Source organism: Rhagoletis zephyria, unplaced genomic scaffold (genome assembly GCF_001687245.7).
Source record: "Rhagoletis zephyria isolate East Lansing unplaced genomic scaffold, Rhagoletis_zephyria_1.1 Rzeph_scaffold_01645, whole genome shotgun sequence".
NCBI lineage: Eukaryota > Metazoa > Arthropoda > Insecta > Diptera > Tephritidae > Rhagoletis > Rhagoletis zephyria.
In genome coordinates this window covers 86,469-110,086 of record NW_016158729.1, presented here as the reverse complement: position 1 = coordinate 110,086, position 23,618 = coordinate 86,469, and the positions used below count along the sequence as shown (strand labels likewise).

General features: G+C 35.8%; 1 protein-coding gene across 1 annotated transcript; it reads right to left on the bottom strand.

The window, feature by feature from the left end:
* Positions 1 to 3,649: 3,649 nt before the first annotated feature.
* On the bottom strand, positions 3,650 to 8,423 carry LOC108364715 (uncharacterized). The gene is made up of 2 exons (XM_017618505.1): positions 7,871 to 8,423; positions 3,650 to 5,024 (listed from the first exon to the last, which is right to left on the bottom strand). The coding sequence occupies exons 1-2, from the start codon at positions 8,338 to 8,340 to the stop codon at positions 4,841 to 4,843; spliced, it is 654 nt and encodes a 217-aa protein (XP_017473994.1). The 5' UTR covers positions 8,341 to 8,423; the 3' UTR covers positions 3,650 to 4,840.
* Positions 8,424 to 23,618: the final 15,195 nt, after the last annotated feature.

Here is a 23,618-nt window from a genome sequence, read left to right as displayed (position 1 = left end):
CAAATTGTGTAAAAATCACTTACATTTTTGTTTCTAAAAAAAGTGTTTTACAGTGCTGATTTTCACAAAATTTGTTTGCGCATTTCACTAACCTCCAAATATTTATTCCATTTGGTTTTGTTGGATTTCCTTTACTCAAAGTATTTTTACAAGGTTATAACCTTTCAAAAATATAATACAAAGGTTCGTCGCTAATTTATAGCCATCGTTGCAAGCTCGAACTTGAAATGGAAGCAGGGATGCTTTTTTTGGTAATAACCATAGGAATGGTTAGACGATCGAAGTTGCGCAGGGATGCATTATTCATGTGGGCGCAAGTCACACGGTTAAATGCAGTATTTTGGAAAAACAGCAGTATCCAATTTTGGATTCCAAAAAAGAGTATAGTTAATACTTAGAAAGAAGTATAGATACAAGCGTTAACCATGACGGAAGTCAAAATTAATAGTGTAAATACCACACGATAAAACGCTCAATATTCAGTTATGTTAAGACATTAAAAACTATCGGAAATCGCATTGAATTGTAAATGGCACTGAAGGTATTTTTATTTTAATTTCAAAGCAAATCCCATAAGATTACATTCCTCTATCTTCCAAGGGTATTGAATGGAAACAAATTTGTCAGCTGACATTTGTTGATGAAATACGCCATACGAATGACTTTAAGACAAACTATTTTAGTAAGAGTCTTAAAGTTGATAACATTTTATGTTTCGTTTAGAGAAGCAGCAATGTGGCGTTTGAATATTCATACATATGAACGCATACTACAAATGTACATTTTTATATAGTACACACCTAAATTTCGCAAAAATATTCTACCCGTTGCATTTCAATTAAAGTATTATTATGTCGCTCATTAAGCACATTTGTCGTGCTCACTTATATAAGCGCATACATACACGTGCACGTTGTATGAGAATACAGCCACATCCATATGCATGTATACATACATACATTAGACCGTACCACCTTAAAAGTAAACAAAAAAAGTTCGCCATACGCCCCTCTGTCTAATACTTATTTAACAAAAAGTTAATGATTTCTCGTAAGCTTTAATTTACTCACATTAGGGTGGTATGTTAGGGTAATAAGAATAGGAGAATAAGTGCTAAAGTTCGGGATAAAAACATCGATGCATCATACTTTAAGGTCCGACTGTAAATGCAGAAAATATGAAGGAAATAGCGACCCCTACTTTTGGCAAAAAAAAAATTCTAAATTACCTTGCAAAAATAGTTTAGTTTAGTATGGTTTAATGTACCTAAATATTTAGATGTGTAAAAACCTTCTGCAAATAAAGACGCGCGCGTCCTCATGTGCCCTTTAAATTCTTCCGAATCTATGTAAATTTAATTTAGTTTACTCTACCGAAAACATTCACTTGTTGCACACCCACAAAGTGCTTTTACTTAGCACATACACATGCAATCAGCACCCCAGAGAAGAAGTGCGCACAAGTAGCAAGTGGAATTGCATTCTTGATGAGTACATACATACATATGTGTGTATGAGAATGTGCATGGCCAAGTGCATACCCTGTAAGAAAATCAATTTGTTTGAAATTGGTAAATTTCTAATAAGAGATATTTAATTAATGCCATAACTGCGTTTCCAGCAGTGGCTTTGTTAATTCGAAACAAAAAAGGAAATGGCGAAAAAATTCTTTTGATTGCAGTCAAATACAAGTTTTCAAAAAATAATCTCATTTCCTGTGTTCGAAAATTGTCTCTGTCGGGTACATGCATATGTGTGTAGAGTGTACCATCCCACATGGCCCTGTATATACATACATATATACTTAGAAATGAAAGTCTGGTGCTGTTATATGTGGTTGTTTGCATCTACGAGTACATATTTCCTTCCGTTTATGTCGGAAAGTGGAAATGCGCTAGGGAAATCCTTGTTGTTGCGTTGACGTACTGTTGCGCTTTCGCCTATTTGCATGCTCGCACACTTGCACTTCCTATATGTGTGTGTGTATGTATGTACATAAATTTTTTCTTTTTTGTTATGCTTTGCCACCAAGCAATTTACCAGCATTTTTACAGACTTTGTAGTTCTACTTTTTTTCAGCAAGTTTGTACTGGTATATAAATAAATATACTTTTATGTACGCGCGTGCATGCTTTCATCATTTTTTCCCTTCTTTCTCTTCTATGCACATCGTATACTCGTATTTGTGTTTAAGTTTTGCTCTTTATTATTAAAATAAAAGTTATGTATGTACTTAATTATGTATGTTCGTTGATATCAAAGTTCATGGTAATGTAGGGTCGTGTAAGTGTGCATTCCTTGCGTTATAAGCACATTATCCCTTACATTTTATAATTTAATGCATTTCAAGTGCAGAGATAAAGAAGTTTTAGTGCATACATTTTGTTGTTAAAGCCTTGACTGTATAATTTACGTTTGGATGAGGAAATATAAACGAAGCTTCATTAGGCTTCCATAAGATTGGTTCATGAGATACTGGTTGAACTTGCAGAAGAGAAAAAATGATCAAATTTTTTTCAGTTTACCAGTTATTGAAAGAACGCTACAAAGAATGGGTTTAAGAAGCCATACTTTTTCATATTGAAAACCTTATCTGCAAGCAACAAGCAAAAAATAAAAGGTTTTGTATAAATTTCTTTATTTTTATTAAAGCCTGTTCTTTTATAAAAAAAATCAAGCTGCTAACAAAGAAGATCGATGGAAAAATAAAAGAGTGGCGAATGGTCAAATAAAAATGCGTAATGATTGTTACTCATACGCCATGTACACTATAGGCGTATAACGAAAAAAGGTTTAGCTTGCACATAACCTGATTTTCGTTCAGCGTTCGTTGAGTTTACGCTAAGTTGTTATTTCCATGGGAAGTTCACAGATAGTCAAGGGAACTTCCAATCTCTGTATTCTTGATTAGGCTCTGATTGCCACCGGGCTGTCAGAGGAGATATTAGCCTAACTTATAGCCAACGCTTCTGCAACCACTGCTTGTTAAATACTACGGAAGTCTTAGTTCAACTCATTCGTACAAAAGTTCACCGGGATGTAGTTCAATGGGTTGTACATAGGGAAAGAGTTAATTGGTTCCAGGCTAGTAGTCTAGACAGAAATGAATTCGAAGCCTTCGGGAATTAACCTGTACCGTAGGCCCTACTGAAGCCCTTGCTGCTTCTTGCGATATCAAAAGGCGTTATGATAAGCATGGCGTTACGCGTCAGGGCTGGAGTGGCGCTAATTGCCCCACTGCATGCCCCAGACGAAATATAATTTCAAAAAGCCAGGAGATAACATTAGGAGAGAGGCCCCATCACTAATCTCTGGAAAAAATAATAATAATCAGGGCGAATTCATTTAAGGTGGTCGCGGTAATACAAAAAAAAAAATTTACATGTATTTTGTTTTTGCTTTCGGTACACAAATGTAAAATTCGAGCTATTCGAAGAGGGAAAGAAAATTTCAACACTCTTACTTTCGCACCCACTCATAAGAAGTTTTGACATCTGTCTACCAAGGCGAATTAAAGCAGCTGTTCTAGCAACACCACCTTTGTATGATTTCGCCTTGAATAGTTAAAATATTTTGGCGCTTACACTTTTGCTAAGTGCGGTGTGCGTCTTGATGTTGTTACCCAAATGGAGGAGTTACCTACAGTTTTACGCCGACTCCGAACGGCAAATTGATTTTATGAGAACCTTTTTCATAGCACAGAAGTACACAAGGAGGTTTGTCATTGCCTGCCGAGGGGCGACCGCTGTTAAGAAAAAAACGTTTTCTAATTTTAGGTATTACCTGAACCAAGGATCGAACCCAGGTCCTACAGAGTGTTAGTACGCACCACTAACCACACAGACACAATGGCCACAAACTTACCTATATTCAAGAAGATATCATACAACATTCTACAAAAGTTGTTTAAGTATAAATAAGTATCCAAGTTTTCAATACTCGTAAAAGTTACCTTTTTTATTCTCTGTGCTGAAATCCTTAAACAGCCCGTGAATGCTTACAATCTCTCATGCGAAGTTTCAACGTACTTTTGAAGTTGTTAATATCTACCGCCTTTCATGTTATGCTTCCTTTTAAGAAAGCCAGTGAATACAGAAGCTTGGAACTTTCATTCTTCTATCCAACGTCCCCCCCTTCGACTGACCTTCGGCATTGTTATACGAGTATAACGTCAATATTATTGACATTGCGCGCATGCTTGTAAAGCTGGTAAATCGATGTCTTTGTAACTCACCTTTATTGCAATTTTTCCAACTGTGTAATTTGCGAAAGCGGAAAGTTTATGATTGTTTTCGCATTGGACGACCAAATTGAGCTACTCCGTATTGCTCACGCTCGCTGTGCACTGTGCACATTTCCTGTTGCTATTTGTGGTGGTCAGTTGACCAAAGACCAACCATCACACACACACACACACATATTTGGTGCTACTTTTCTCACCGCAATACGATTTCAATTCTGCCCAGTTGGAGTCACTCAAGCCACTCGTTTGTTCAACAGTCCAGCGATTGCCAACAAAGCAACGCGCCAAAACGTGAAACTAAATTGCTATGCCATGATGTTGATCGCTCATTGCCATTTGCCGTAGTCGTTGTCGATGTAGTTGCTGCTGTTGGTGTTTCAGCCGTCGCCCCATCCAAAGTGCCCGCGCTATTCTTGCTGCTAGTTTTTTGCTTAATTTTATTGGTGCTAATTTGACAGTCATTCTTCTTCTCCTTCTTCTTCTTCCTCTTGTTCTTGTTCTCATCATTATTGCTACTGCCATTAATGTCGATGCTGTTGCTAGTTTTGAGTATGATGGTCGTGGGCCGATTGGTTGGATAGGGGGACGTTGTTATGATTTATGTTTGCACTGGCACATTATTTTCGGTCTCTTGCAGTACTGGTGCCGTCCACACACCACTGCCGGCACGTTTGCGCGTCTGCACTATGCCATCCATGATGTCAAGTTGCAAGTTGTGGATACTGCCTCGATGGTCGGTAAGTGGTGGCCCTTGAATAATGCTGCCGCGCCGGCTGCCACTGCTGGCCAAAGGTGTAAGTGAGAGAGAGAGGGAGAGAAAGTGGGTGAAAGTGTAAGTAAGTATGGATTCTCATAAAACACACACACTCAATTGCACATTGTTACATATTAAACAATAGCATTTTTTCTTGGAGTTGTTTTTTAAGAACGTTTTCTATCATTTGCAGATTTATTTGCCGAAATCGACGAATGTGATAGCAAACATCTTGAACAACTTTTAGGATGTCCGCCCACGGTATTGTCTCTTGCCTGCCTTGCCTTGTCTATGCAATAAATTGAGAAATGAAGCTGACTGCGACCGTACATAAATTTTAGGCACTTAAGTGATTAAAAATTTGTATTTAAAAAATAAATGAAATTTATGTATAGATGTAAGTTTCAATATGGAACACCATATTTTATGGCGCTAAAGAGGGAGACCCGAAAATTTTAGAGCATTAAGTTTAGAGACCTGACTGAGCTTGGCTATATTAATTGAACATTGGCTCCGCCTAGTAAATTTATTTTAACTTGTCACTTATAAGGCTCTTTCTGTCGACTATTCTGTTCGGCATTTAATCATTTCGGTAGTAATTGGCGCTTGACTTTCATATGCATGTTTCACAAGATTTATAAGAGTTCACACAAATCCAGTTTTTTGAGAATAACATAGGCTACTCATTAAAAAAAAAATATATAAAAAAAATAAAAAATAAACATATCCTTCAGAGGGAAAACATTGAAACATTAAACAAATCAGTTTCTGATATAGTCAAATTTAGTTCTGATACTGTCAGTAATCTAGCTTTGAATTCTACTATTTGTAGATATTATATTGATTTGAAGGAAATATGGAGTCAGATTTTTTTATTGAAAACCCAGATCTGATATAGGAAGATCTGCATATAGAGGGTTTCGAATATAGGCCCTCGATATGCTTTAGTATAATCAGGTTCATGGGACAAAATTCACGGAGGGGAGACGTTATGTGGACAAAGCTATAACATCCTGGTGCACAAGTCCGCTCGGGTATGAAAGTAGAAGAACTGTTGGCTACTGGTTCCTTCCTGCATGTTAGAACTTGAATTCGAGCTGAAAACACATTCGAAATAGTCTGACAATGGAAGATATGCTGACACTATTTGAACATATTAAAGCTTTATAGTGCTGCGTTAATATTGTTACATAGCTTTACTACCTACCCACTAGAACCTGAAGGGAGATCTCCCTATGTGAGGATTAAAAGAGTACTCCCCTTAACCTGATTTCTGAGCAATAAGGGAGATTTGTCGGTTTTGTACTCCTTTATTACTCGTTTAGGAATCAAATAGGAGATCTCCTAAGCGAGCGACGAAATAATACTCCCCGAGGCATGATTTGGGAGCAATAAACGAGATTTGTCGGTTTTGTCCTCCTGTATTGCTCGCTTAGGGGCGTAATGAGAGATATCCTAAGCGAGCAATTAAAGAATGCTCCCTGATGCATGATTTGGGAGCAATAAGCGAGATTTGTCGGCTTTGTACTCCGTTATTACTCGTTTAGGATTAAAAAGTGATGTCTCCTAAGCGAGAAATCCCAGAGTCTTCTTTTTGATTGATAGGAGAGCAATACGCACATCGTTCAAAAGAAATTTTGTGTTTTCGAAAAAATTTATCATAGAAAAAAAAAACCAACAGAAAATATTTCTTATAGGCGCATAACGAGGACACAATAATCTTATTTGGATAGCACACAGATTTTAATAAAAGTCCGTTGGTATGTACCTCAACTTTTGTTTAAATATTTTAAGCATTGTATTACTTACAAATATACCGTTAAATACCTTTCAGATTGCGCAAATTAGTGTTTGCATTTAAGTGTGACCCCCGGGTTTAAACATCGCATGGTTGACAAAGATATCAGATAAGAAAAGTCACTTTCACAATTTCCCCGCTTGGTGGATTCCTGACCAGGCAAGCATCCTTGACAACCAGGAAATCATATACGAGTACATACTTATATGTGCATATCTTATCTTACCGTTTTGTTATTATTACGTTTTACTTTCATATGATTTCTCTGCAATATAATTCTAAAATTAAGCAATTATGTAAGACGTATCATTTATGTTTTATCTGATCTCGTACTTATATCTGTTAAGGTCTTGTAAAATTAGCACAAATGCACGTGATTAAAAAGTTAAATAAAAAATTTAATAAATAGCAAAATCTATTTGGCTAATTTAAAATGTTCGTTATCATTTCTCCCTTATTACTCCTATAGGAGGCTTTCGGGATGCCTCTAATGGGAGCACTCTCTTATTGCTCGTTCGGGAGGTATATGGGATGTTTTCTATGTGCACTCCCTTGTTGTCTTTTTGGGAGGTTTCTGGGAGATAACTATGGGAGTACTCCCGTATTGCTCCATTAGAAGGTTTGTGGGATGATAATTCTGTGTGTGCTCCCCGATTGCTCGTTTAGGAGGTAAAAGGGACTACTCCCCCTCCTAGGACATCCAATGTTAAAGGGAGTATACAAAATTACATGCTTATACACAGAAGCATAGGGAGCAATGGGGAGTATTCGTATACTCCCAAGGGAGTACTCACCGAGCAATCGTACGATGCTCCCAAGTTCTACTGGGTATACTAACAGAAATACATACTTACACATACATACATACATACGTATTTATATTGAATGAACTGTGTAAGTGTAGACTTTCATTTGTCAAATGTGGTTTAGTTTTGTTGCTCATAAACGGAAATGAAAACTCATTTAATATTCTATCAAAGCCACAATCAGTCATACCACCGTTGCAAATGTCAATCCCAATCCTCATCATATACTCGTTAGCAATTCCTTCCGCTACGCTGCTTTATTGTACTCACCTGAGTGGCAAGCCTGTTAGCGATTCTCGTCGATTGCGTCCAAATAACGTTGGTGGTACGGCGGAAATTGTGACAACCGAATGCCGTCTGCCACCCGCTGCGGGATTTGCTTTCTGTGACAATGTTGCCAGAAATTCCACTTCTTTAGGGCTAAGTCCACCATTTTCGCCACCCACCTCTGACAGTCGTCGCACTTGACTGGCCGTTATACCTTCGGTGATCTGTAGCGATGGCAATGAATGTTTGCGTCGCTGTTGCATATCCGGAAATGGGCATAACAAATACGGATTGACAGGCGAGTCGGGATCCGAATCGTCGCTAGTAGATTTTCGTGTGGCTCCTGCGGTATCAACACCACCAGCTGCACCCTCCACCACTTCGCCATCATCGGCGGTGTTTGTTTCTTCTACTACGATGAGCGGCTCCTGAGTGTTCAAACTGAAGACAGGCGTAAACGAGGAACGACGCATTGCTATAGATGGGATTGCAGCGTCAGCGGTGGTGGAGGCGACCGGATCAGTGGTGCTAATGGCGATAATAACGGCAGCAATGATTATACCGTTTTTTTTCGCAGGCGGGCTTAGTTAAAAATTGTGTGATGTTAACTCGCTACTACATACGATTTTGCTTTGAGGTCGTAACTTAAGTCGTATGTATTTATATTTTAACCTGAAAAGCAAGAAATTTAAATAGGTTATTATAGAGGTAAGAAAAGTATATTCAACTTTCAGTAATCAGCGGGTAAACTGAGATGTACAAAGTAGTAGTCGAATTCCAAAAGGATTTTGCTCAACCCCATCACAATAAAGAAGAGGCTTACAAAAATATTTCTACAAGCTAAAAAGGTCTTTTGTTATTTGTTTGTGTTTGTTTTTTGGCTTTAAGATTTTCGACCGCATACCTACACTTATGGCCGCGCAAACCTTACCACCACTTAAAAAACAAAAATGAGGTAGGATTTTGTAAACTAATAAAAAAAAATAATTTCTGTTTAATATGTATATGTATATAGTTTGTTACAGATTGAACTATATTAAAATTGTTTATTAACTTAATAAATTTTACCAACTTTTTTTTCTCTTTTAAGCGGTGGTAAGGTTTGCGTGGCCACAAGTGTAGTTGAGATTAGTTGCAAACAAACACTTTTTATGAAAGTTTTTCACTTTTCTGTACAAAATTATTGTCAAATAAAACGCACAAATATTTGTATATATTTTTGTATGTGCATACTAATGTTTATACAGATCTATGTATGTACATATATACATCTAGGCTTGTACAAGCAAATGTATATAGTAAATAGAATTTTTTTTCCTGCAAATAAAATTAATTGTTTCTCTAAAGTAGATTCCTCTTTTCACTTTATAGTCCTTCCGTCACTAATTAGCTTACGCAATTTGTCTCCGCTTTCGCTAACCTTTTCTATTTGCCGCCTGACATCTAAGTAGACTACAAATTGACCTTTATTAGTGTCCTTTAACTTGCTTCACTTCCTTTAATACCATTCAAGAAATTGATGAAATTCTTTGACGCAGCTTTTTATGGCGATGGTGATAAATTCACTGAGGATTCATGCAATGAAAGGAGCAGCTTCTTTAATGCAGTTAATTCAGACGGAATTTTGCTTGTGAAGTAACAAGTTCCATTAACCCTTTTTCTATGCGACTCATGAAATCTGAAGGGTCATTTTTTGAATTTTACTTAAATATTTTTAAAAGTATTACCGTCTACACTTGAAAGAATGGACAATTTATAAAAAAAAATTCTAGCCACAGATTCAATTAAAAGAGTTGGGTTACATAGCGTAAATTAAGCTCCAAAAGGAAATTAAATTTGGTAGTAATTCTAGAATGTGAGGAAAAGCGTTCGCAAAGACAAAATATATGTTCATACTACAGCGGCCGCCCCAAAAACTTAATGCTTTTTATGAGTGCTATTCATCCACAAACTTTGTATCATCAGCACTTGACACTCAGTTTTTTTTTATCTTTATTCATTTCTGTTGTCGCCCTCAGAAGAACTTTTCTATTGCTGCACATTTTTAAACCCTTCGCTTGTTAACCAGAATCAAGGAGCTAACTGTAAGTGGAATACAATTAAGTCCCGTGACGGCTGATTCTCTCTGTGTCAGTTTTAACATTGGTAGTTAGTAGGGTGATTGATTCGGTTTGTCCAAACCGGTAAGCACCGGTTTTTTTTGGAAATCTATAGACGTTTTTTTTTTTAATCTTGATTTTTCGAATACCGAATAAACCGAATCATTTGATCGAACAAACAGTTTTTTTTTTGTTTTTTAATTTCATCCAAATATTGACCTCCGAATAAACTTTTAGGTTTATCGAAGTTTTTCAGTTCAAGGGAATCCCCTAAATAGTTTCAAAATTATATCCTTGGACCTTGGTTATTTGGGGATGAACAGTATATCATATTTGATTCCAATTAACGAATGATTGACGCTTAAACGCTTTCTACGTGATTGGCCGAGCTTCTCTTCGCAATCGTGTTCTGCTTTTGTTATGGCAGAACTACACTCGAAGGCTTGCCATTTTCTGTCGTGGGGCGACAGCTGCTTGAAAAATTTCTGTTGATGTAGCTGGAACCAGAAATTGAACTAGGGATCTCCCGAGTGGCAGTAGGCATCTCTAAGCAATCGGCTACGGCGGCGAGAGCACTACTCAAAACCGGAAGTAATCAGAAAAAATGCAATCAAGTTTTAAAAATAGACCAAATGTGAATTTTCCACTGATTTTTATTGGTTTTAATTTTTATATAAAAACCTTTGTACTTATTTTGCTTTGCTCTTTTGATCATTACTTCATAAAAAGATAAGCATTTTCACTGTTTAAAAACTATTTAAAATAAAACCGGTTTATCTGATTTTTTCTGAATTTCAAAATCGGCAACCGCTTTTTTCAAATTGCAATTTTTCGAATAACTCCAAAACTGGTTTTGGAAAAAGGCGAATAGTCGAATACCCTAGTAGTAGTTAGTGACACTTCGTTCTCGTATAGAGACACAGCATATCACGCGCGAGCTGCATATTGGGTTTATTTTTGCTTTTTTATATATTTTTTCAACTGCTGTGTGTTTTTAAAATACCGCTTTATTGCGTTCACCGTAGTGTTTTATTTTGTTTTGTTAAGGACATCTCTGCTGCATTAAGGAACATTGTAACGTCAATGAAGAGCGAAATTTAACTATGTAAATATGTACCTATGTATGAAGGTATATTTACACAATTTAAAATGCACAAGCGAGGTGATATGTTTTTTTATAAGATGTTAAAGCACGTCCATAGCCATGATGAAATTTTTGCGTGTGAAGTAATAAGAGCGAAAAGAAAGATCAGGCACTAGCTTTTTTGAAAATGTGCCTTGAAAATTTTTTATTAGATATCCGAATGTGAAGAAAATAAAGCGATAAAGCTGTTTTATTATTTAATAGGTCGATCTTCCACTCAGCCGTCAATATATTGAGATACTTAAGGCTCATTTACACTTATCCGCTTTGGGTGTTCATCTTGGAGAAATTATCAAAATTTAATAATTAAAATTGCTAAAGTGTGCACTAAAATTGAACGATAAAACTTATTGACTCCCTTCTAACTTTTGATGATAAAGTCGTTCATTGTACGGAATCTAAAAATTTAATATATTTAATATATTCATTTTCACTATTTTGTATTGAGTCACATGAAATAGTTCTAAATTTATTTTTCGTGCATATTTAATCGAATGTGGCTGCTACGAGTACAATCTCGTTCAAGTGGCAAGATAAGCACATGCAACTGTTTCTTCTAGCATACCATCAACACAAATGTTTGGGGAAAAACCAGGGCAGCGGTTCTGTTCAGTAGTTCGAACTAGATATGAGCGCGGTATGTATATAGGGACCCGCGAGACCCACTTGGCCGGGATGGGCAGTTTAGGGTAGGTCTTTAAAAATTTTGCGGGCGGGACCAAAATCATTTCCCAACACTCCCGATAAAACCCGCAACCTCCGAAAATACAGAAAATCTTCCTTTAAAACGTTGTAACTTATTCTCGTTTATATACATAAGTTTTTGAAATTCTTCCAAACGGCAATTTTTACACCTTTAGGTTAGAATATCTCATGAACCTTGGCTGCTGGAGTACTTCTGAATTCAGCGAAAAAAAATTGCGTATGAAATAGATGGTTTAGTTTTTGGATCTAGAATTTTTTTTAATTCTCTCGACCTGTTTAATTAATGCAGTGAAGTCAGAAGGCACTATTATTTAAGCTATGCTATAGTTTCTTAACACACTGGCTGCGTTGCTTTATACATTCCGGATAATCCCATTTCACAGCCGGAATAAACAGAATACGTTTGAAATATACGTTAAAATATCACCAGGAACGTTCTAAAGAATAAGTAAACAAAGAACCAAACGTTCAGAAGGAATAAAGAAATGCAGCCACTATAAACATAGCACGTTTAATAAATTAGAAAATTACTTTCAAATTTCAATTCGCTTTCCCTATCAAAAACTAGTACAGTCAAACTCCGCTGTTTTCAGCTTCAAGTTACGAAAAATATGAAAAAAAGATCGTCAAAAAAAGAACAAACATACTTAAATGTGTATGTGAATTGATGTAGTTTTTAAAAGTATAGTTTTATGGGCGCCATCAACAGCACAGAATAATCGTAAAAAGTATCAATTGGTTAAGTTATACATATATTTATACTCGTAACAAATATACTTAAGTATATACATACATGCGTACGAACATATACGTTTTGTGATAGTTCATGCATATATGTAAATATCAGCACGTGTATTCCATGTTTACAACTTGTGCACGTTAACTTTGAAAGGTTAAAGGATCGCATAACAATATGAAAATGCATTATATAATTCGAGTAGTGTGGTTGTGGCGTCATGTTGGTTTATCACTCCAACAAATCGGCTGAATGACCCAGTCGAAGGCCTATCAGATAAACCAATAAAATAAGGCAGACAAATAGGCAGACAAACTGGCAGACAAACAGGCAGACTTGCGAGCAAAATTAAACAAATGTGGTCAGCAACAATAAAAAGTTGTAAAAATAATTAAATTATATCAGCCAACTTTTTTTCATACGTAGCAAATATGTTTGCGTAGCAGGGTGGTCTAAATTTATTTTGCTTTCGGTTTCACTTTTCTCATTCGAAAAACAAATGCTAAGACAAGCGCAAAAAATAATGCTTAGATATAATCTGACATCGCAATAAATTTATTGGTTGCACTCAGACATAAACAGCAAGTTTGCTTTGTTATCGTTTTCTCAGAAATATCTTTGTATGAAGTAAGAAGACTTATTAGTTCATTTGCAATTGACAGTTGGCGCTGAAGTTTAACTATTTGTAAACGTTGTATTAGTGGCTTGAATTTTTCTGATTTCTACAACTATGGAAAGTCAACCCGTTGGTTTGAGATTAAAAAAATGCTTCATTATAAAATCAATGCTATCTCACAAGCAATATACTGTCTGGAAATTAAACAGCATTTGAAGCTGCTGTAGAAGCAATTAAGTCGTGTCTTACCGATGAACTTAATAGGAATCAGCATCAACTGCCCATAGAAATCCATATAGGCAAAATTGCAGCGCACTCTTCAATCAGACTGTTGGAGGTCGAGGCAACACATTCATAGTGGTGTTATTGACACGCTCTTACATTTAGAGTAGAAATCTGATTATACTCCTAATGCAAAAACTTTCAAGTGGAGTTGCCTTCTAGATAGGGTAATCGAGTTGAGTGTCGTTAGCATCTATGTGTGCTGGCGGAACCAGAAAGGACTGCGGCGTGCGGCAATATCCACTGGAGTTCTGGATATCTCTCTTTCGTTCCGGCAAGCGGAAGTGTAGAAGTTAGAGAAAAAGTCTTGAATGAATGTCCGAGTGTATTCCTGCCTTGAAAAAGCTTCTCATGGTTGGCTGATTGGCTGATGTGGCGAGTTTAACATCTCAAATTAGCAACTATGCGCACCGTTTTAAAACCACTACTCGCAATTTAACCTGAAAAGTAATCCAGTAAGTGTGGTTCAAAAACTTAAGAAGTTGACGTGGGTTAATTTTCACTTATGTCTGTTAAACCGCAGTAGCAGGGTTTGCCTAGCAACCTGATTCCTAGCCCTACATACTGCTGTGCAATCGCAGACTAGATGCTCCACCGTTTCTTCTGCTTCTAGTGAATTTTATTTACGACAAGAAGTGTTGTGTTCCAATCCTAGTCTTACAGCATGGATTCCCACAGCAGTTAGTCGAGATAGATCCCTGCTGTTTAGTTTGATAAGAAATGCAGTGCGTTTTGTGCAGTAGGTGGGGCACAGACTGATGAATACCCTACAGGATTGCAGGTCTTTCCATCTTATATTAGCCACTTTTTTTCAGTCCTGGGAGATGCGGCTCGTGATATAGCTTAGAGGCACAAGAACCTCCTATGTCTCTTATATATCCATAGCCGACCGTTCCTGGCTACATAGCTTGTCAGCCATCTCATTGCCATGAATTTTGCTATGCCCTGGCACCAAGATCAGTGCAACGACATTCCTGTCAGCTAAAGCCATAACGTTCTCTCTGCACCGTTTTATTATGCTTACAGAGCCGCATGCCTTGATCGCTGCCTGACTATCCGAGAAAATATCAATGCCGGGTCTTGCTAGCTTCGATGCTAAAATTATTTTGCACTCCTCTTTGATGGATGATTCGGTAGTCGAAAAGACCCTTCGATTTGGAGGTCGGTTGAATAGGGGAGGAGCAGAGGTTGGAGGGGAAGCTTAGGAGCCAAACACTTAGCAAAAGTATAAACGCCAAAATATTATTATTAGTAAATAAAAAGCAAACATTTTTCTTAAATTTTTTGTTTCTCTTTCTTTTATTGTACCCGGTAGCTATACGTTGGAACTCAGGCTGATCTCTGGTCCGAGCAATATCGCTTTCCTTTGTGTGACAGCATGAAGGCGCGCAACATAGCAAACATCGGCGAGTATCAACCTTAAAAAAACATTTGTATTATTCTATAAACAAATAGATTTTCGGAAGAAAGACTAAAATTTAGATATTACTAAAAAAGTATAAAGTAAATAAGTAATGCAAATATGTACATATATATGTGTGTATTTAAGATTCAATAACTTCCAAACAACAGCTGATGAATGATATAAGCAGAATTATATTCAAATGCTCATGCTCGAAAAGGTTGCAGGGTTGCTCGTCAAACTTTATCCAACAGTACGAGTATTGTATCAATATATTAGCGGTTGATTAATCCAATTAGAACTTTCTTGCTTGTTATTCATGTGGACACATCGAATTGCAAACATTTGTTTGGGATCTCTTTTCGGTTTACAAATGAATGAACATAAGTATGTATGTTTGTATGTACATTAGACCGTACCACCTTATAAGCAAACAAAAACGGGTTCGTCTTACAGCACCAATTCTAAAATATTTTTGCGAAGTAATTTCGAAAACAAATTTTTTTTGGCCGAAACTAGGAGTCGGTTTTTTAGATTTTTCGGTGACGCCTACATATCGCTGCCAGAGTGGAAGATCGACCTACCTCGGAAGTCAGTTCGACAACGCTCTATCTCAGAAAACCTTTCAAGGACGCCCTGTTTCAGAATTTGGTTCAAAACCGCCCTCCCTTAGCTGAAAATACATTAAAAATGTACTGAGATAGCGCGTTTTTGAATCGGCAGTTGATATAGGGTGTTCTTCTACCAATTTCTGAGAAAGGGCGTTATTCAATCAAATTCTGAAATAGGGCGTTCTTGAATGGTTTTCTGAGATTGGGCGTTTTCGAACTGGCTGCCGAGCTATGTCAATCGTACAGCCGGTTTCACCAGCAATTTAAGTTGAAAATTATTTTTTGCTTTCTGTCAATTTCCATATAAAATTCAAAAAACTAAAATAATTTTTCACTTAGATTGTTTTCGTGAAATTGGCTGTTGGACTCAGGTATCGATATAATAATTGAAATAATTTCTTAGCACAAGTTTAATGATTATCGGTGAGCTTTAATTTATTGACATTAGGGTGGTACGTTAGGGTGATAAGAACTGAGTTCTCGTGAATATGTACTAGAACGCGGTACTTAAGGTCAATGAACTGTAGAACAAAAGACTTATCGAGAAAAAAATGTCGATATATCATAGATACTTTACGATCCGACTGTAAGTGCCGAATAAATGTGGAAATATAAATCTAAATCGCACGCCTAGATCTACAGTGAGCTAACTCAAACAGATTCAATGCAATTAACACAAAACAGGAGTAACAGTTGTTTTTTAGTTAGCGTATATCTTCATAAAGAAAAAATATTTTTTTTTTAGTTGATCGGCCTTTAGATCTAGGTGTGCGATATGTTCCTCAAAATTGTTTACTTTAAGAAATTTCCTTGCAAAAATACTTTACATTCGCATGTGCATGGCGAACTTTTTTCTCTGATACGATCTAATGCGTATACATATATGTACATTAGGGAGATCCAAAAATGCATGTGAAAAAGTAAAGCCGGAATTTCAATGCCGCCACCCCCAAGGATTGTTGTTGTGTTTTTTATTTTGAAATCATTAAATATTTAGGGAGTGCTCAAAGTTTTCCATGTACTTTATGTGGAGAAAAAACAACTTTTCATAGAAATGGTATAGAATTTTTGAAAATCAATATTTTTCGATCGGAATACTCTGTTTCTCTTCAAGAGATTACCAATAATAATACCCAATTGTTTCTTTAACCATTTTTTTCAAGGTAACTGTATTTTATAGGTCCACCAAAACTCCCCGAAAATGCAATACAAAATATTTAGTATTGAAAAATGGTGAAATGAAACAATTGGTCTACTGAAGAAAACCAGAGTTTTCCGATCAAAAAATATTGATTTTCATGAATTATATACCATTTCTACAAAACGTGAATTTATCTTCATATAAAATACATAGAGAACTTTGGGCGCTTTGAGCATTCCCTAAATATTTTTTTATTTCAAACAATCCTAGGGGGTGGCGGCATTGAAATTCGGACTTTATAGTATTTGGACCTCTCTAATGTACATGTATGAAGCTTTATACATATATATGTATGTATATGTATGTGTTCCTATATTTAGACACCTCTTATGTTTAGCCATTTTATTTGTGTTTATTCTTTATGTCAAATTAAACGTAAACCTTTTTTTATTTGAACGACCTTCGTCATTCCTTTAGCACTTTACATATTTTAAAATTCCTCCAACCAGTAACATAGTTTTTCAACAAAAGTTTCTGAATAAAAATGTTTTATTTATTGTGGTTCAAGTTCAGGCATTTTTTTTTTTTTGTGTTTAAAGTGACTTTCACATTTATCCAGCAACAAGGTTCGACTCGTCTATTCTATTCGATTATTTTGCTTTTCGAAGTAAATCCTTACTGGCACATTTATCATTTCCGCTCAGTCGTTCACAATGCCAGCGCAGCAAAATGAGTACTTAACTCATTCATTTCATAGCTTCGCACAAAATTACTACACATTATCAGCAATCATTTTAATTACTTTTCCCATTATGTATTAAGCTTAATTTTAATGCCACTTTCATTTTGCCAAGCAACGAAAAGCTTCGCTACCAAATAACCAATAAACGCCTTGGCATCTTGCTCTGTTTCGGTTAGATATGAATTTATAATCTACGCGATTTCTGGCAATTGCAGGAAATTACAATGGGGTTTGGAGACATACATACATACATGCATACATAAAGTCTGAGTTTTCAGTGCTAAGGAAACGTGATTGCATTAGAGGATGCAAACTATAATAGGTTCATACATACATATGTATGTATGGATGTATGTTGGCTGTAAGCATAGACGGTGAATTTTCTGAAAGTCGGAAACCAATTAATAATCAAATATGCAAAGTTGATGCAAAGTACCCAAATGGCGGAATACGCCTTTACAACAACACAATTGAAGCGAAAGATTTATTGAAATAGATTTACTTACATTTGCGTCATTCCATATTAAATCGATTTGGACGAATTTTGGTCATTAAAATTTTTCAACAAGCTGGCCGATTTTTAGTGAAAAATTTTTGTGCAACAACTGCGATAGTTAATTAAAAACCGGCCCCAAGCTCAATAAAATTATTCAATATGATTTATTATATGGCCAAAGAATATTAACATTTTTTCCATAGTTTTTCAAAATTCTAAATTTCACAATTAATGGGATTTTGCAAGTAAATTTCTTGAATATCTAAAAAAAAAACTATTATAGATAGGTTCAAACATAATTCTAGGCTCCGTGATAAAAGTGATATAGGGTGGAGTAAAGAAAAAATATGTTAAAAAATAAAAAAGTTACAGAAGTCCAAAAAAAAATCGAAAATGCAAACACTCTTGTTGTATAGAATACCTCCAACCGATCTTATAACAACCTGAAATTTTCAAGACGTTTTTTGAGATATATGTAAATCTTTGAACTTGGGATTTTTTTGCAAACTTTAAATAAAATTATGTTAAACAATTTTTATTAAATTAAAATTTATTTTTATTAAAAAATTCATATCTTTGGAAAAAACACATACAAAAACTGAGCCAAAAATTCCGAAATCTGTACATTTTTTTTAATTCTCTTTTTTTTGAAATATATTTTACTTATATCACATTTAAAACGAGGCTGTAACGACTTTTGACTTTCGTTGTCAATCCATGGCTACCGATTGGAAGTATCGAGGAACTTAAATCATCCAAATGTAAGTCAGCGCTGTCGTTCATATCTTCTTCTACTTCGGTACTCATCGTCTAAAAAAAGAAGATCATAGAGCTTGCGTAGAAAAGTCCTCTTGAAAACCGCCAAAGGATTCTCATCTTTTTTCGACCTCGTCCAGATTTCTGCGCCATATAAAACTAAGAGTATGATGAGAGATTTGTAGAGCGTTCTGTTTGTTCGTCGAGAGAGGGCTCTTCTGTCCAGTTGCCTTCCCAGCTCGAAGTAGCAACTACTGGTAAGAGTTATTCACATGGGCGTAGCCAGGTAGGTGCAGGGGGGTGCTCGAGCCCCCCCCTAACTTTCAAATTTTCCTTATATATATATAAAATAGTACCCTGAAATACCAGCTTAATAGGGTCGAGCCTCCCCTAAATTTCATTCTGGCTACGCCGATGGTTATTCACTGATTATTAGGCTGACATTATTGTAGGCGTTAATGTTGGATTCCAGGTAGACAAAGTTCTTCATTACTTCAAACTTGTAACTGCCAACAGTGACGCGTATCCCAGTACGCGAAGGATCAGAAATTTCTTTGCGATCATTTATGTCAACCATTTCATATGCCTTTTTTAAATATTTGTAAAAAATTGGTACAGAATTTGGATACTCTTAAAGATTTCGGGAGTTTTGGTCTGCACGGACCCTACGCACCATATATGTACATAACTGTGTATGTTGCTACGTACATTAAATTTCCATTACCTTAATAATTGCCACGTCCCCAAACAGGTTACAGCACACCTGCCACTATCAATGACTGCAGCTGTCACATTTTTCACCATCTACCATCCAGCCATTGTTTACGCCCAACTCAAGCTACTGTTTTGTTTTATTGAATTTATAAGATAGGAATAAAATTAATTATATTCAACAGCAACGAGTAGTTTTTCCCGCCTTTCTATGCTTACATACAGACTTACATACATATGTATGTACATATTTACGTACGAGTAATCGCTTTGCGTGCTCAACATTTCTCTCTCTCTTTTATTCTTTGCTCTATTGTCTGTTAAATAAGGGACAACAGCTATGAGACACTTGGCTTTAAGTTGGTTGGGTCGTCCTCGAAGGCGAGCAAGCTCTTATTTATAGCCTGCAGTTGGGTGAGAAACATTTTGTGTTTGTGGATTCTTCTTTTTGGTTAAAAGGAAGACTTTATAAAACACTCAGCAGCGTTAATTGTTTTTATTGGCTGTTGACACCAACAGAAACAATTAAATGGGAAAAGCGAGGAGGGCGAATAGCTGCGAGTGACTGGAGTTGAATTTCTATGTATGTTTCTACTTGAGCGGCTCTGACTGGCTTGTTACATACATATGAGCTTAAAATGTTGGGATGTGCTGCACATGTGTGTGCAAATACGAACCCTGATGAATAGTGAAGTTTCTGATTTGAATTTTTGTAAATAGACAAATTTTTTTTATAAGAGTTTAAGCACATTCGAATAGATGGAAGGGATTTTTGAAACTTTCAACAGATTATACATACCTACTACATATGTCGGTTAGTTAATAATACAATCATTTATAATGAACGCTAGTTTTTTAAATGGTTATGTATGTACCAGGTTTCTGCGAATATTCGCATTCGCATTCGCAACCGCGGAGCTTCCGCATTAATTTTAACATTCGCATTCGCTTTCGCATTCCCAATAATCAATGCGGAGCTTTGTGCAAGTGCACTGATAAAACGTATATCTGGCAAACAAAATAACAAATTGTAGCCAATATTTTTTGCCTGTTGCTACCTTAAAACAGTCCCCCTACGACCCCCTTCTTTTGTAATTTAAAGTCAAAGAGTAAGATCCTTCAATAGGTATTTCCAGCGGAAATATTAAATTAAAAAAAAAATTAATTATTAAATTAATTAAAATTATTTAAGAATTATGTTACTATCGAATATTATTTGCCAAAGGTCTGTTGAAAAAACTGGATGCATCGCCAGCGATGAGTAATTAATTGTGGCTGCCTGCAACTAGGAAAAGTAGAGCTCAGCTAATTAAAAAACGAGTTAAAAGCTATTCATTACATCTGAACCTTTTCAAGAAGTCACCCGGGATCTAAGCAGATCTGAGAACTTCATCGTCCTTGATTCCAATAATTAAAATTATTATAAAAAACGGGGTGCCTTTTTAACAATATAATACGATTTTAAACTAACTCGACTGGCAGCCACGATTTTCAAAAAAAAAGGAATTTCTTACAAATTTTCATTCCTAGAAAATAACAATTTATTTATTTATTTTTCAAATCGGTCACAGAAGAAAGGATTAAAAATGAATTACAAAAACTAAAATCGAAAAACGCTGATGACGTTTCAAATTCTGAACAACCGAAAGAATGAGAATGAAGAAATTCAACGATATTTTTATTAAAAATTGGCGGGAAAATACTAGAAAGTAAATAACTGCATATACTGTGAAAAAGTTGCTGTGCCAATACCCTTTGCCGACAGTGTAGGTAGCAACCCGCTGCAAAAATATTTTCCGCAGTAGCCCTCTTTAGTTTTGTACCAGTATTGTAATATTTCCTTTATTTTATCAGTTTAATAGTTGAATAACATTTTCCAAACTGTTGGCAACCCTCATAAAAAAATATTTTTTAACAGTAAACTTTTCGTAAGCCTTCTCAAATCCCTTTCTTTTTTCATCCATATCGCAGTATTTATTTTATTTTATCAATTTACTTCAAATTTAAGAGTTGAGGAAGTTTAAAAATATTGTAGACATATTTGACTCCCCAAATGTCAAGTGCGTATTAAATTTTCCACTGACTTATAAGCGATTTCAACCAACTTGTGAAAAAGTGCATGAAAATGCTGAGCTTTAAGGCCGTTGGGGCACGTATTTCTGTTATTTGATTTTAAAAATTTTTCGCAGGGCACGTTTTTATGACCAAAGGAAAATTTCTATGGGGAGGCTTGCTTTGTAGCTTAACAAAACATTTTGAGTCACCGTCAGTCGTCAAATAAGTTGAATTGGTATATTTGTATGAACTAAGTTACATGAACAAAGTTGACGGTGTCGGTGACGTACAAATTAGCTCAACTTTCAACTTTGCTTTTTCGTTTAAATCAAGTAACAACTATTCTGTGTTTTGTTTACATATTTGAACTAAACTTTTTTTCGGTTTGTGAAAATTTTTGGATTTCTTTGAATAAGAAATGTAAAGTATGACGAAAGAAAATTAAAAACGAAATTTCTGAAAACATCAGCAGCGAGTTTTTGATTTTACGGACGAAATGATGTATTTATTTGAAGTGAATTTGATTTTGGTATGTTTTTTTTTCAAATACGGGTGTACTTACATATGTAAATATTTGTCAAATATATATAAAAAGTTGTATGTACAAAACACACGTGAATTCCCATAGCTAAAAGCGCTCTTATACGATATGTATTTCCATGCTACTTTTCTGATACGTTCTAATATATGATACATACGAGTACATGCAAAAAAGTAGCATTTACATATGCAGATACATATCGAAGAATTTTTATGTTAAATTTTAATAGCATAAAAGCTCTAGCTTTACTTTTTATTCGTGAGTTCTTAGATATATAAGTTGATGTAAGATATTACATACTTACATACTTATATGGGCCAACGCGATGTCACCAAAAAATGCTTTCCCGCAGGATTTGCGTTACATATGATGTAGAGTTGCTGACTGTAACATAAACGGAAGGTACGCATTTTGCGCTTTCACAAAAATTATAAAAGCCAAAGTGGTGAAATGGAAGAATAACAGCTTGCACCATTCTGGGTGCGTGCCTTGCGTACATAGTACTACACGTTGTACAGGTCGTATACGTAATTTTTTTGGCATAAACCTAACCAAGCGCGAGCCAGGGTAACAGGGAATTTACATGAGGCGATTTTTCAGACAACTTTTAGTTGAAAGCAACAATCGCCTGGTGTAAACGGCCTTTCAAACAAATCGCTTTCAATGAAGTTGGTCGGCTGCCTACTTTCGTTTAACTTTTGATTCAACTAATTGCCTGTGAAAGTTGCATCATGTGAATTCTCTATAAAAGCCTACAGCTGCGAGGCTATGTCGACATGCGTGCGTTGAGTTTGCATTTAATTTCAGGTTTGTGTGCTCTGGCGAAAAACACCTTCGGCCTGATACAGTTTGTCGTTGCCGCTGCGTAAATAGCTGCTTTGCCACATACATATGTACCAGGGTTGAATGCGAATATTCGCATTCGCGTTCGCAAAAATCAATGCGGATCTTTTGTGAATGCGAATATTGAAGGGACCGAAAATTACAGTTATTTTTTTTACGAGTTAAACTTTCGACTAGATTGTGAAGATGAAAGTCAGGAGGATACATCCGACATTTGCAGCCTCGATGAAAACTCTCAAAAAGTAATTATTGCACCCCAATAAAAATAAATAAATATAACCGAAAGTCATCTCAACTGTGAATTGTCAAGAATCGAATCAATCGAAAAGAATTTACAATTTTGTCAAGTTTCAGGTTTTCCAAGTTTGTCGGCTAGTGCGAGTAGTTATGGAGTGGCGCAGGTTTGATTTACGACCCTTTAAAAAGTTTTTATTAAATACAATATTCCAATTTTCAAATTCAAGTACTAAAAAAAAAACATTCGGTCTTATCACGCGTTTCAGTTTTCCCGAACCGGTTCTCTTTTCACTTTTGGTTTTCATGTATTTACTATGGGCGGAATACAAATTTTCAGGTGAATTTTTTTTTCGGGTGAAACTCAGGATAAGGCCGATTATTAAAAATTACTAATCTTTCCATTTTTTATTTACCTAAATTACCTAATTTACGCATTCGCATCCGCGGATTGCTAAAATTCCACATTCACAACATCCCTAATATGTACATAGTACTTAGCGCCGCCATTCAGGTGTTCATGCTTGCAGGCAACACTCGTCATCATCATCGGATTTCCACTTTGTTGTTGTTGTTGTTGTTGTCATTGCTGTTGTCAAATGCTAATAATACGCAATTGCAGAAACTTGTTTGTTGT